Source organism: Spermophilus citellus (assembly GCF_964194105.1).
Source record: "Spermophilus citellus genome assembly, chromosome: 9".
NCBI lineage: Eukaryota > Metazoa > Chordata > Mammalia > Rodentia > Sciuridae > Spermophilus > Spermophilus citellus.
Window position 1 is genome coordinate 116,687,775 of NC_138191.1, and position 14,284 is coordinate 116,702,058.

A 14,284-nucleotide genomic window follows, 5' to 3' on the forward strand; every position below is an offset into this window, starting at 1 on the left:
ACCCACAGCATTCAGCACACATGTGGCACCTGTAAGCTTGTGCACGTATAGCATCCCACTGCACAGGAACAAGCAACACGCGATCAGAACCAAAGCCTATGTTAAAACACCGTGCATACGTGTAGCATTTGCATGCACCGAACCAAGCAATGTTGCAGTGCACACGTAGGGCACCTGTATGCATATGCAAAGTTCAGGGCACAGGAGCGGCGTCTGCATGCACAAGGACATGCAATATACGATGCACTCGGGGTGGTGGCGCGGGGAGCAAACGCTTCAGCTTCCAGGGCCCAAGAGACCCTTGGCTGCTCTAGATGCCTCTGGCCTGGGGTATCGCTGGAGGGGCCTCGCGGATCGCCTCACTCTGCGGTCCAGGAGGCCACGGGCGGGGCGGGGGCTTACCCGGGGCTTCTCCCGCGCCGGCGCCTGGGGCCCAGGGCGGGGAGGGGGAGGGCGCGCTGGGCTCGGCTGGCGCTGCTCCCCCTTTAACAGGAGGCGGCGCGCGTCGCCCCCGCCCCCCCGCCCCTTCTCCCGCGGCTCCTCGCGCCTGGCCCGGCGCGCGCCCCCTCCCGGGCCCGGCCCGCGCAGGCGCCGCGTCCCGTCTCGGCCGTCACTCGGCCCGGCGCGCGCTGCGGGCAGCGGCCGGAGCGGCCGGAGGAATCCGGTTCGTCGGCGGCGGCAGCGGCGGCGCTCGGAGACCGAAGAGGATGCGGCATGGGTTTTTAGAGCTTGGGGCTGCGGCCGCCGCCCGCGAATAGGAGGCGGCGCGCGGCGCGGGCGGTGCTCGGGGCGGGGGAACGGGGGGCGGCGCGGCGAGGAGGCGGCGGTGGCGGCGGCAGGAGCCCGCGCCCGGCCCGTCGCCCGCCCGCCCGCCCCGCGCTGTTCCACGGCGCCTTTCTGCACCCGCGGCTCCGCGGAGCGGGAGTCCCGGCCCTCCGCGCGGCTGCAGCGAGCTGCCCTGCGCCCGGCCCGGCCCCTGCCTTAGGGATGGCAAACTTGCGCCCCGTGGCCGCCTCCGCCAGCGCCGGCCCCCGCTCCTGCTGCTGACAGCGCCCAGGTGAGTGTTCGGCCCCAGACCCTCACCCGGCCTCGCACCGAACCCTCCCGGCTCGGTACTGAGTTTCCGCACCAGCCCGCACTCGGGGCGCTTTTCTAAACCCATTTCGGCTGAATTCTCCCTCCGCCTGAGAGTCTATTCAACGCTCACCCACCCGTCTTTTTGGGAACTCCCAAGCCTGGGGTCTAGGCCCCCTTCATTTCTGGTGAGTCCTTTTTCTGACCCCCTCCCCCAGCCTGGATCCGACCCTTTTTGGTCTATGTTAAACTCCCTCCCCCCGCCCCGCCTTTAGAATCCTGACCCAGACAGTCCCCACATCGCTGTCTCGAGTCTTTCCCTGTCTCGGCCCCGATCCGGGCAGCGCGCCCCCTCATCTTGATTAGAACCCCTCTCACCAACCTGCAGCTCCACTGTCTTCCCCCTCCAACTCCCCTCCTAGTCTGGATGCCAGACCCTGGTCCTCTCCTCCACTTCATCTCTGCCGAGAGTCGTTCCTGTACCCTGATCATGCTTCCCCTCTATTTCTGTCCCGAGTGCCCCCTCCCCCATATCTGCCCAGAGTCCCTCCTTCCCTCGCCAATCTCTGCTGCAAGTCCCCTCCCCCCCAGCCTGGAATTGGGGCTGTGTCCCCCATGTTTTCCCCAAGACCTTTCCCTCTGGCCGAGATCTCAACTGGACCGGCATTCCTGACTCCCATGTTCATCTTTGGCCGGACCCCTCATCTCTCTTCTCCCAATGCTGGGCAAAGAGCCGGGCACCAGACGCACCCTCTCGCAACCCCGGGGGCCGGCATGATTTGTGGATTGTAGGCTGTGAAGTTGGTGGCCACTCCCGCAGTGGGCTCGGTCGGGGAGAGCACAGCCGCGGGAAGTCCTCCGCGCCGCGGCCGATGCAGAGCGGGCAACCGGGTCTGTTGCCCGCGGGGGGAGGGGCGCCCGGGCCCAGAGATGCTGCCCGCCTGCCCGCCTCGCCAGCTGCCGGCCGGGCCCCTTGGCGTCCTCTGGCGCCCCCTGCCCGCAGCCCAGGACCCGCCGCCCCTTCTCCTCCCGCGGGCAACCCCGGGTTTCCGCAGCCAGAGCATTACAACGGCTGCAGGACTGGCTCTGGGAAGACCCTGGGGGATAAGAGTGGTGGGTAATGCTGGGTATCCCCTGGTGCTAGCGCTGACCAAACACTCCTGAGGTCAGGTTCTATGCTTTGAGGATGGGGAGGGGTGGCGGGTTCATCCCAGCATCAAGTCAGGAGCCCCTTGAACGTCAAGCACAGACCGGCTGGACTGGCCCCTGGCTTCAGGACTGTCTGGATGGGCTTGTGTGGGCTTAAACAGGGGTCTCCAGGGATATTCTGTCCGTCTACCTCATGACACTCCCCAGGGGTGGCGTAGAGGCAAAGGTGGGCTCTGTCTGATTTGGGCACGAAGTAGGCTTTTGGGGAATCCACCTGACCCTGGGACAGGGTAGGCATCTGGGGAGCGTCCAGAGCTGCACTGCCACAGGGGTGGGAGTCAGTGTGGGCACTGCACAGGGTATGTCCTGGTGAAGGTGGTCAGGAGATGAGTGTCTTCCTCATCTCCCCACCAAGTGTGCTGAGTTAAGGCAAGGGGTCTTCTCCTCTCCTGCCCTGCTTAGCCTGTGTTCCACCTCCCTGATGCTCTCCCCCTGTCATTTTTCAGAAAGGGACTGGTGTTTGTGTGGGGTTGGGATGGGGGTAGGGAGGTTTGCCCCATGGGCACTTCCCTAATACAAAGGACTGTCCTAGCTGGTCTCTGCTCCCTTCTCTACCTCTCAATCCCCATGTCATGAAGCTGAGAAAGTAGTGAGGAACTCCGCTTTTGGTCAGATGGCTGACTTGGGTTCAAAAGCTATGTGACCTGGGCAAGCTATTTAACCTTTCTGAGCCTCAGTTGACCCTCTGTAAAATGGGTCAGTGTTCGCTTTCTCATATACTTGTTGAGAGAATGAAATTAGATTGTTCGTATAGTGTCTGGCACCTATCAATTAATAATGGTAGGTGTGTTGGGCGGTTTGTCTTCACTCCAATCCCCAGGATAATAAAGACAGAAAACACCTTCAGCAACACCCTCCACCCGCTATGAATCCATGGGGCCTGTGACTGTTAGTTACCCATCTCTCCCCAATAGTTCTGCAGCATTCCACTGGATCTCTCTGGCATCAGCTCTGGCCATAGAGGCAACCATGAACACCAGGCCAAGGTCTCTGAGGTCTGGGTTCAAGTGTAAAGGCTGGGAAGGTGGCATCAGTACAGAGAAGAAACCCATCAGGACTCCCAAAGGCCCACTGTGGGAAATCAGCCACTCTGGGGCCAACAGGAGCCTCTACTTCCTCCAAGACGATCAGACACCACCAGGAACTTTGCAGGGCAGTTAGCATCGCAGGTCGCAGTTAGGGAACGACCTGGCCTGAGGGTTCAAGGAGTTTGAAGAGACCTGGCTTTGGCCTGAGTGCACAGTGAACAACCGGCAAGGGAAAAGGAGGGACGGAGGGGGGCGAACCCGTGGCGTTCTGCTCCACTAGAAGTCCTCTGGGCAGTGTGGTCGGACCTGGGTCCCACCGGGGAGTGGCAGCTTCCCAGCCACCCGCCCGCCGGGGCAGCCCTGACACGGGGAACAAAAGCTTTCGGTTCCTGTAGCAACGGCGGCTCCAGCTGCTGCAAAGTTCCGGGGAGGCGGGCGGAGGGCGGCTGAGTCACCGCCCCCTCCCCTGCCTCCCGTGCAGCACCGCCCCCGGGGTCGCGGCCGCCCCTCGTCCCCTCGGTCAGTTTGCCTTTCAAAACCTCCTTAAGGCGTTCAGGACGCCCCCCGCTGGAGTCCCGCTCCTCGTGGCAGGAGGACCCCGAGAGTGGTGTGGAGCGACCCTCGGTGCCAGTCAGGGGCAGAGGGCCGCCCCGAGGGCACCAGCTCCCCGCGGTCCCGCCCACCAGTTCCAAGGCAGGATGGCGGGTGCACGCCTTCCTGCGTGCCACAGCTTCGGGAGAGGAGTCCCTGAGCACCCTGCCCTCCGGTCGGTGCTTGGGCAGGGGACCAGGAGGACCCGAATGGGGGTCCCCGCCTGCGTAGTGGCCCGGGGTCGGCCGGGCAGCAAGAGCACGAGAGGCGGAGGGTGAGTGATGGGCGGGCGAATTGGAGCTGCCAGGTGGATAAACGCGACGGATGTGTGCGTCGCCGTGCCCCTCCCCCGCCCCTCCCCCTTCCCCGCCCGCGGCCGGGGCTTGGGGCTCCCGGCCGCCCAGCATCCCGGTTCACAACTGGCCTGGCAGACCCGAGTCAATCTCGGGGATCCCGGACCCCGAGGCGCCCCTTCCCTGCCTCTTTATGCAACACCCCGCCTCCCGCCCCAGCCTTATCTTGGCCATTTAAAGCTGTTGCGAAGCCTAGGATTCCTTTTTTGGTACAGAAGGGGAATTTAAGGCTGGGCGGGCCTGTGGAGTCTGAGAGGAAGGGGACCCGAGTGTACTTGGACAGAGTGGGATTCTGAGCTTGCTGGGGTTCCTGAACTGGAGGACAGGGTTCTTGAGATTGAGATTGCTGCAGGTAACTCCTCACCCATGTCAGCCCCGAGAGGTCCCAAAGGAGGAGGCCTTTTGACCCTTTCCATCAGCCTCCTCTGACCTCAGGAAGTTCTTCCTTGTAGCTAACTTCCCTGCTTCTCCTCTCTAGCTCTTGTGCCTTGGGTGTTTGTTGTCTTCCTGGGCTCAAAGTTGGCAAAGCCACTGTTAGGGTTCAACCCAATGAGCCTTCCCAGAGGCAGTGACTTGGCCCTCAGCAGGCAAGAGGAGCGCTTCTGTGAGGTTCTGAGAATGGGGGTGGGGCAGGAAGGGAACTCCCTTCTGGGGGTGGCTAGGGGGAGGACTCTGGGCCAGTTGCCCCAGGTCAGGCCCTTGCCACACACACACATCCTGGAGGGTCTTCAGTGAATCAATGGCTGTCTTTGACTCAACTTGGAATTGGATCTTTGTCTTATTTTGAGGGGTGGGAAGAGACATATAAGAAGCCAGCCGAGCACCCCCCACCCCCGCAGCAGGATGAGGGTCACACACACCCAGGGTGAGGTCTCAAAATGCTGGAAGGAGACTGAGTGGATGAGGAGGCTTGGGCAGCGTTTACAGGTGGCTCAGTTCTGGAGAAGCCAGGCGGTGGCTCTGGAGGTGTGGATCTCATGCTTCCTGATGGGTTGGCGGCAGCAGAGGTACCAGGCTTCAGAGACACGGGGAGGGGCAGATCCCACCTGATCCTTAGCTGTCATATGCTGAACCTGTGTGTGTTCACACTTGGGAGTATGTGTACATCTCTCTTTATGTGTGCAGGTGTGTGTCTCTACATTGGCACATGTGTGGGCATTCCTGTGAAGTGTGAGATCACGCATCTGTGGTTTTCACCAATCTGTGTATGTCTGTGTGTGCTCATCCATTACAGCACCTATGAACGCCTGCCTACACACATGCCTGTGCTTGCATGCTTTTGTGTGTGTCTTTAGGGCACAAGGATGTTCAAGCTCACGTCTGCTAAGGTGCGGGTGCAGAGTGGGGGAGGTTCCCTGCCCTCTGGGAGAGGGGAGGTCAGTTATAATGAGCCCCCACCTCTTCTCTGCTGAGCTGTAGCCATGGCCTGAATTTTGCAGCCTGCTTAAAAATAATTGGGGGCAGTGGGGGGGATTGGATGTCACTCATCATCAGCCGCTGGCTTTGCTGGTGCCACAGTATGCTGGGTGGGTTGAACAGTTTGGGACAGGCGTGATGTGGGATAGGGAAGGTCATGGTTCCTCTTTTTTTTAAAGCTCTGATGAGGAGTGTTGGGGAGACCCCAGACTATTCTGGTTGCTGGTGGCCTTTGGAGGAGGGTGGTGCTGTTTCTCCTCAGTGCCCTAAGCTGGCCTCCACCACCCTCCTCCCACCTCCTGCATGGCTGGGGAGGGGCAGGTGCTTGTTTGTGTTTGTGACTGGGCTTAGGCCTGGCTCAGAGGAGCAGCATGTGGGGATCTGGGATCTGGGGCATGGAGGAGTGTCGCGGATGCTGCAGCAAGGGTTGGAATGATAATTGCTGCCCCTCCTTCCTACTGCTTAGAACTGCCAAGGGGAAATCTGTCCCCAGGGAGCAGCTGTGTCTTGGGAAAATCTCCCATACCTGTGTATTATCCTATACCTGCCACTCAGTTCCCAGAGTGCATAGCTTGTCTGTTTGGCTTGAATTGTGAGCAACAAGCAAAGGGAGGGAGCAAGGGACTCCTGGTGGGAGAAATAAGGGCTGGAGCCTCAGGTCCTGGATTCCAGGCCCAACTGGCCCATTCTTGTGTCATCTTGAGCAGGTGGCCTTCCTTCTCCAAGCCTCATCTTTTCTTCTTTGATGTGGAAGAGCTGGGCTCTCGGGACCCATTCAGGGCTCTGAGCTATGCTGTGACTGGGAACAGGGAACTCTGTGGGTCACTTGTGGGGTAGGCCTGGAAATGAGGCAGATTCAGACCTCACTCCAGGCTGCATTTGCCGGTCAGTGGGGAGGAGCCTGGGAGACTGTGGGCAGTGGTTTGGCCTGGCCTGGTGGGTGGGAGGGCACCTGCATCTCTCTCCTGCTCAGCTCCTATCCCCTCTGGCCTGACTGCCCTGGGATAGGGTCCTGGACACCATCCTGAGCCTAGAGTACAGTCCCACAGCTTAGTGCAGCCCCTTTAAGGGAAGGTACAAGTCTATAAACTCTGGTCCCCACTCAGTAGATTGAAGACTATGAGGTGAACCCCAGGGAAATAGCAAAGGATAGGGGTCATGGTAAGCTGGTGGCTTTAACAGGGGTAGCAGTCCTTTGCCAAGCCTTGGAGGATAATCCCATGGAACAGGAGGGGAGGAGAGAGGCTAGAGGGGAATTCCTGTGCCCATTGTGCAGATGAAGAAACTGAGGCTTGCCTGGTCAGTAGGTGGCTGGTTGGACTGTGGCTTAAGCTCAGCATGCCTTTGCGGGATGTCTGTCCTCCATGTTCCAACCAGGAAACCCACAACAGTGACATGCTTGATGTTCACGCTGCCTCCCATGGGCTTGGCTGCGTTGGGCATGGCCCCTGCATATTGGCTAACTCCACCCCTTTCTTCCCACTCAGTGAAGCACGAGTGAGAATGACATCGTTCCGGGAATAACCTTGAATTGCTCTGATTTATAAAAAAGCAAATCGTTGTCAAACATCAGCACTTTGACAATTACTGTTGGATTACGAATGACACTCCTCACAGCTGATCACGACACACTGTGACTGAGAGCAACAGTCATGGGGGATAAAGGTTGGGTGGTGGGGATAGCGCTGGAGCCCAACGTCTGGCCCAGATGCTTGTGGTTGATGAGCTCCATGGGAGGAACCGCAGGATGACAGTGACAACACTAAAGCCTTAGGTGTTAAGATCTGACAAGGTCCCAACATTCTCCTGAGCCCGCCCTCATCTATTTTACTTCACCCTTGTAGGAAACCTGTGAGGTAGGTACTGCCACCACTCCATTCTACAGGTAAGGAAACTGAGGCTCAGAGAGGTCAAGTCCCTTGTCTGAGATCACACAGGTGGACCTGAGTGACTGACCAGATGCCCTCTGTGTTCGATGGCCAGGGAGGTTCAGAGCCGGCTATGTGGGGACCCACTGACCTTTGTCTTTCTCCACAGGGCAAGGGACATAGGATGACCCCAGCCTGTCCCCTCTTACTGTCTGTGATTCTGTCCCTGCGCCTGGCCACCGCCTTCGACCCTGCCCCCAGTGCCTGCTCCGCCCTGGCCTCGGGTGTACTCTACGGGGCCTTCTCGCTGCAGGACCTCTTTCCCACCATCGCCTCGGGCTGCTCCTGGACCCTGGAGAACCCTGACCCCACCAAGTACTCCCTCTACCTGCGCTTCAACCGCCAGGAGCAGGTGTGCGCCCACTTTGCCCCCCGCCTGCTGCCCCTGGACCACTATCTGGTCAACTTTACCTGCCTGCGGCCTAGCCCTGAGGAGGTGGTGGCCCAGGCAGAGTCAGAGGTGGGGCGGCCAGAGGAGGAGGAGGAGGCAGCGGCCGGGTTGGAGCTGTGTGGCGGCTCAGGCCCCTTCACCTTCCTGCACTTCGACAAGAACTTCGTGCAGCTGTGCCTGTCAGCAGAGCCCTCCGAGGCCCCGCGCCTGCTGGCGCCTGCCGCCCTGGCTTTCCGCTTTGTTGAGGTCTTGCTCATCAACAACAACAACTCCAGCCAGTTCACCTGCGGTGTGCTCTGCCGCTGGAGTGAGGAGTGTGGCCGTGCTGCAGGCAGGGCCTGTGGCTTTGCCCAGCCAGGCTGCAGCTGCCCTGGGGAGGCGGGGGCTGGCCCCAGCACGACCACGCCTCCTGGTCCTCCTGCTGCCCACACCCTGTCCAATGCTCTGGTGCCTGGGGGCCCAGCCCCACCTGCCGAGGCCGACTTGCACTCGGGAAGCAGCAATGACCTATTCACCACCGAGATGAGATATGGTGAGTCTGAGCAAGGGCTGATGGGATGGGGTGCCTAGGGTGCGTATAGTGTCTGTTGGTGTTCATCCTGGCAGATCCCAGGCCATTTGTGCAGTCATTCACAGATATCACCTTTGCTCAGCCTTGTCTGGATGTTGGGGTCATCAGAATGGATCAGGGTCAGACCTCAGTCTGGAAGAGTGTGCAGTCTGGGTGGATGAATGGGTACAGATGAGACAGTGCAGTGATATTGGAACCCAGGAAGGGACCCCCTAGCTGGGCAGCCAGGGGCGGCTTCCTAAAGGAAGTGGAGCAGGAACAGAAACCCAAAGGACAAGTGGGAGATGGCAAAGGAGTAGTGAGGGCATTCCAGGCCCCAAGCTCGGAGTGGCCGTGGCAGGCCCTGGCACTGCAAGGTGACAAGTTTGCCTGAAGGCTGGAGTAGGCAGGAGCAGAGACGTACTCCTGCCCACACGGGTCGGTGATTTTTGGCAGTGTCCCAGGGTCAGGGCAGAAGGAAACGAGGAAGAGTGTGCTTGGGTGAAGAGGCCTGAGCTTCCAGGCTGCCTTAGAGGGCTGGGCTGGCTCTGTTCCCAGCATCCCCTCTCCCCTTGTGGGCCCATGTCTTCTGGGATGGAGGCCGCCAGCTGCTGGAACTTCCTGCTGACTGGGCAAAAGCTCTGCAAGCCCTTGAGTCCTGCCTGCTCCCGCACCACCCCAGCTCCTATGGCCATGACCACTGACCTGCTTCCTGAAGCTTCAAAATCCCCAAGCCCCTTGTCTGGATCCTGCATGCCTGCTGAACAGTGCTGGGCTGGGGACTGGTCAGGGGGCCTGGCAGGGAACAGGGGTCAAGGACATGGGGGTGGGAGGGAGGCAAATCTGGGAGCTGGTCCACATAGAGGGTGCCCCTCTCCACCCTGAGCCTCAGTTTCCCCATTTGGATAACAAGTGCTGGTCTACCTGCGAGGGGACACAAGGGTGGAAGTCAGGAGGGGCATCTGGGTTTCATGAGGGGTCAGGGGCTTCATGTGAGGGCTGCAGGGAGGTTTGGAGGGTGTGGCCTGTCCCTATCCCTGCTTTGGAGGCTAGAGCCCTGGAGCTGGGCACTGCTTTTAACTCTTGGCATCAGTTTTTTTGTCTGTAAAATGGGGAGATATCCCTGAATTAGTTAGAGGAGGTGTTATAATGACAGTAGCCTCTCCCAGTGCTTTGGAAGGGGGACTTCTTGGTTACCCCATGAGACATCTGGCATCATGCCCATGAATGGTGAGTGCCCAGTGGCCTTGCTGTAGCCTTTCCCAGGCCAGCTTGGCCTCTTAACAGCAGTCGATGAAGCCGTCCGAGTGACAGCCAGCCTGTGGGCAGGTTACGGGCCCTGGAGGCTGGCCTGGGATTTAGTGCCTGCAGGAAGAAATTGAATTTTGCTTCTTTGTCGAACATCGGTGGAGAGCGCCAGGCATATATCAGGAGGTTTATGGCTCTTCCTGAGTGGCCGCCACTGCCCGTCACTCTTGGGGGCCTTCCCCATTCTGCTTGGCAGAAGGCAGGTTCTTTTGTCTGCCTCTCCCTGTGGTCCACTGGTCCAGTGGTCTGCAGTGGATGAAGCAGGGCTCTGCCCTCATGGGCAGGCACCTCTGGGCAGGCTGCCATGTGGAGCCTGAGCCAGGAGCCGCCAGCTGGGTTTGGTTAAAGCCGGAAGCAGGAGTTGGTTGGAAACTGGGGTACCACGAGGGGTCAGAAGGGCTGGTGGTGGGAAGGGCATCATCAGAGCCTCTGCAGGGACCTTGGGGACTGGAGGTAGATGGAGATTAGCTGGCCGATTGCTCTTGGGCATGAGGCCTGGTGTCATCTCTGAGCAGGGAGCCCTGAGCTGGTGCTCCAAGCTGTTCCCAAGCCTGACCTGTGCTCTTTCCCCATCCTACTTGGCATGTCTCCATGTGGTTGCTCTTAAGGAGGGCTCCTCTCAGGAGTTGGCATGGGACAAAGTGGCATCAGCCGGCATAAGTGACCTCAAATTGCACCCTGGTCCCAAGAGCTGGCTGGCTTAGCCCCTTCCTCTCCCCTGCAAGCAGGAGGCTCTTCTGCTCCGCCACCTCCTCCCTCCTGTCCAACCTTCCTGATGGAGAGACAGCAGGCACATGACTCAGTTTGTTGCCCATGTCAGGGTGTGTCTGCAGGTCTGAGGCATCCTCAGGACCTGGAGAATCCTGTGTTGGTGGTAGTGCCACCTTTGCCAAGCCCTTGGACCCTCTCCACATCCTCCATCCGTGTCTTTTACGAAGCTCCCTGAGAGTGGGCTGGCTGATGGAGCTGCCAGATAGTGAGACTTGTGGGAACGGTGGTGACAGAAAGAACGAGACCTTCACGCTACCCCTCTTCCAGCCAGGGGCAAGGGAGCTGGGTTTACCTACCTGGCACACCTGGGAGCTGCTCAATAGCAAGACCACGGAGGGTGAGCTTGGGTTGGTACTGAAAGAGCAAAGAGGCTGGGGACTACGGGCAGTGACCGAGTGAGGTGCTTGGCCCTCCTCAGAGCTGAGTGCGTTTGACAAGAGGGTACAGGCGCCTGTTAATTTCACGCAAACTGCCTTTGATAGATCTCTTGTTATTTTTGGTGAGTTGAGCCATAAATTTGTGCCATCTTGCTGCCGCAATCTGTTAAGTGTGGGGAGAGGAAGAAAAGGAAGGCAGGCAGGAAGGAGCTCGCGCAGCACTGGCACAGAGGCTGGCTGAGGCTGAGGCTGGAAGGCGGGTCACAGAGGTGGCACCAGCTGCGGAGCCCAGCTCCTGAGGACTGGCCACCAGCCTGTAGTTCCGTTCCAGGCTTGAGGAGGCACCAGCTCCTGGGGATGGCTGTGCTGAATGACACTTGGAGGAAGAGCCCCCATGTGCCTCCCTTTCTTCCTCAGCTGTCCTCTCTGTCCCCTTGGGGCACTCTCCCATCCGTGACTGGGTGCTGCTGGCCCGTCTGCTCCATCATCCAGGTTCTATTCTTGAGGTGTGGCTGTCAGGTGAGCCTGGGGTCTCCTGGGAGGTAAGAGTGGGTTCAGACCCCTACTCTGCCTCTGTTGGTGTGTGACCTGGACAAGGTGCTATTCGCCTTGGGACGTCAGGATCCCCTGTTCTCTGTGCATCATTTCCCTGGTCCAGCGTCCCAGGCCTTCCCAGCTCTGCCAGAGCTCTGCTCAGCCAGATGTTTTAGCCCCATCCTGGACCCAGCCTTCCCTCTACTCTCCTACCCTTCCAACCTGACACTCCTCCTTGTCCCCTGAGCCCCTACTTTCCAGTCTCCTTGCTTTTGCTGGGGCTGTTCCCCACCCTGGAGTGCCCTCTGCCCTTAGTTTTTCAGAATGCCTCATCCTTTAAGCCCAGCTCAACTACTGTCCCCTCCAGGACAGGTTCCATTGCTCCTTTTGGCTAGTCTGGTCTGGTGCAGGAGGTGGGGTCCCCTGCCTATTCAGGGGACAGGCCTGATAGTGAGGAGACAGGCCCCGTCTCAGGACAGGGTGGGGGAGGCCTTGCACATGGTGGCAGCGGTGTTTCCTGGAAGGTTCTATTTGCCCAGGTGTGTGCCACCCGAGCACTGCGTTCTACCTGAGAACGAGCAGTGCGGCTCAGACTCCCCCAGGCCTCTCAGTGGGGACTGAGTTCCAGCCAGTCCTCACACACGTGGTCATGTCTTGATCAGCATGGAGGCACACTTTAAGCCCTGCAGTGCAATGGAGTGACCACTAGTGTACACAGATTTGAAGTGGCCCAGCCCTGGGTTCAATTCCTGACCTCACCATAGCCTTCCTTTGTGTCCACGGGCAAGTTATATTTCACCACCTGTAAAATGGCGATAGTGAGAGGCATTCCGCCATCAGGAATAGTGAATGGAGAGAATTACACGCAGGAGTGTGGGGAGTGCTTAGCACAGTGTCTGGCTGCCCCGGTCTGTCTTCTGTTGCTAATGACACAATACCACAGAATGGGTAAGCTGGAAAGAAAAGAGGTTTTTGGCTCACAGTTCTGTTCCAAGGTCAAGGGCTTACATCTGGTGATGGACATCTGGCTGGCAGAGTCCCTAGGTAGTGCAGGGTATCACATGGCAAGAGACAGGGTGTGCACAGGTATAGAAAGCCACCAAGATTCAATCCTGGGGGCTTCACCCTGATGGCCTTTCCTAACCCAAATCACCTCCTAAAGGCCCCACCTCTGAACACCATAGTGAGATTAAGTTCCCATCCTCTTACAACCTCCCAATGGGGATTGAACATCAACACACAAAGCCTTGGGAGACATGCGAACCCCAGCACTTGGCACGTGGTAGATTCCTGACAAATGGCTGCTGTGTCATCATCATTTAGTGTAATAGGTCCAACAGTGCATGGGCCAGATGTCAAGGGAGGATCAATGGGGGACTGGGCCCCAAAGGGACGAGAAGGCAGTCTACAGGAGGTGACTCTGAGGTGGGTTTTGAGGAATGAATAGGAACTCACTAGCCTGTGACATTTCTCCTTAAATTTAATTACTTTGTAAATTTAACATATTAAAAAGAAATTTCATATCGTTAATGGAAAGAGAATCACTTATCTGAAATAGAAGATAACCAAAGAAGCAACCACAGTGAAAACAAAGAGAGTTATTCAATTTTAGCTGGCTGTTCTTCCTGACTTTCCTTTTGTTAGAAAGAGAAATTCGCACGGGGTGGGGACGTGTGAGAGTCTGGGATTACACAGAGACTTTATCTGTTGTGGGATTGGAAGGATTAGAATCAAGGTGCCTGTATAACAGGTCATCTCAGCTGTGTACCTGAGGGTTTGACGGAGGGGTGGGCACTATTTATTATATCTGGACAACAGGCACAAACCCCACCATCCAGACAGATTAGCCACTTGTCACCCTGATTCAGAGACCTGGGAAGGGGCTAACTTCCCCAGTCTGGATGTGGCGTATCTTCATGGCTCGCGTGTAAGCCGTCCCACGTCCCCCGCCCCAGGCTTCGGGAAGCCTCACTCGGGAGGGCTTAGAGGAGAGGAGACTGCCTGTGCAAGGGTGTGGGGGTACCAAACTTGCCGGTAGGAGCTATAAGAAGACGAGTTGCTGGGTGACATCCCGAGTGCTGGAGACAGGGCCAAAGGCTAGGACTGCCATCTCCAGACACTGGGACCGCATCCTGGTGACCCGGGGCTTGAGGCAGTGAGAGAAAACTGGGCACTGTGGAAGAGGCAGACTGAGTCAGATGGTCCCTGTTCTCCAGGGGCTTCTGGCCACATGGGGGAGGTGGCAGTGACCCAGCCAGTCCTGGTGGGGGGCTGGGGGTAGGTTCATGGCCCGAAGAAGAAGAGTCATTGGAAGGGGACTGGTTTTCTGGCTGGGTGCCTGGTCTCGCAGGGATTCCCAGTTACACTAGACTGCAGTGGGGGAGCCTGGAGATTTCAAAAGCCGCCTCCCTCCCTCTCCCGTGTTTCAGGGGACCGGTTGGTGCCCGCGCAGGGTTCTGTGGCCAGCCTCAGGGAGGATGTGAAGAGCCTTGGGAAGGGAGTGGTGCTTCGTAAATCGCCACGCTCTCTTCCCGTGGAAGTGGTGATTATTGTGGTTATTTTTAACACATTCATGACATGGGAGGCTGAGGGGGCTGGACTGCATGGATTTGGGGGAGCACAGCATGGCAGGTATCTACTGTCCTGCTCAAGTGGCAAAGAGCCTGCACACCCTGCCTGCTGATACCAGCGGTGAGTCGAGGGTGGCTCCTGTTGGCTGGGGTGGAGGAATCCCCAGGAATATCTGGCCACGGA

General features: G+C 58.5%; 1 protein-coding gene across 9 annotated transcripts in view; it reads left to right on the top strand.

Moving 5' to 3' along the window:
* Window positions 1-598: 598 nt before the first annotated feature.
* The window catches only part of ADGRB2 (adhesion G protein-coupled receptor B2), a 35,522-nt gene continuing 21,836 nt past the window's right edge, over window positions 599-14,284 (top strand). For 8 of the 9 annotated variants that reach the window (XM_081308361.1, XM_081308362.1, XM_081308363.1 and 5 more), the window contains exons 1-2: window positions 599-1,057; window positions 7,709-8,522. In XM_081308361.1, the coding sequence (XP_081164487.1) occupies window positions 7,724-8,522 (799 nt within the window). In that variant the 5' untranslated portion in view covers window positions 599-1,057; window positions 7,709-7,723. Of the gene's footprint in view, window positions 1,058-7,708; window positions 8,523-14,284 lie in introns of those variants that run through there. The other variant, XM_081308369.1, reaches the window with a different exon arrangement.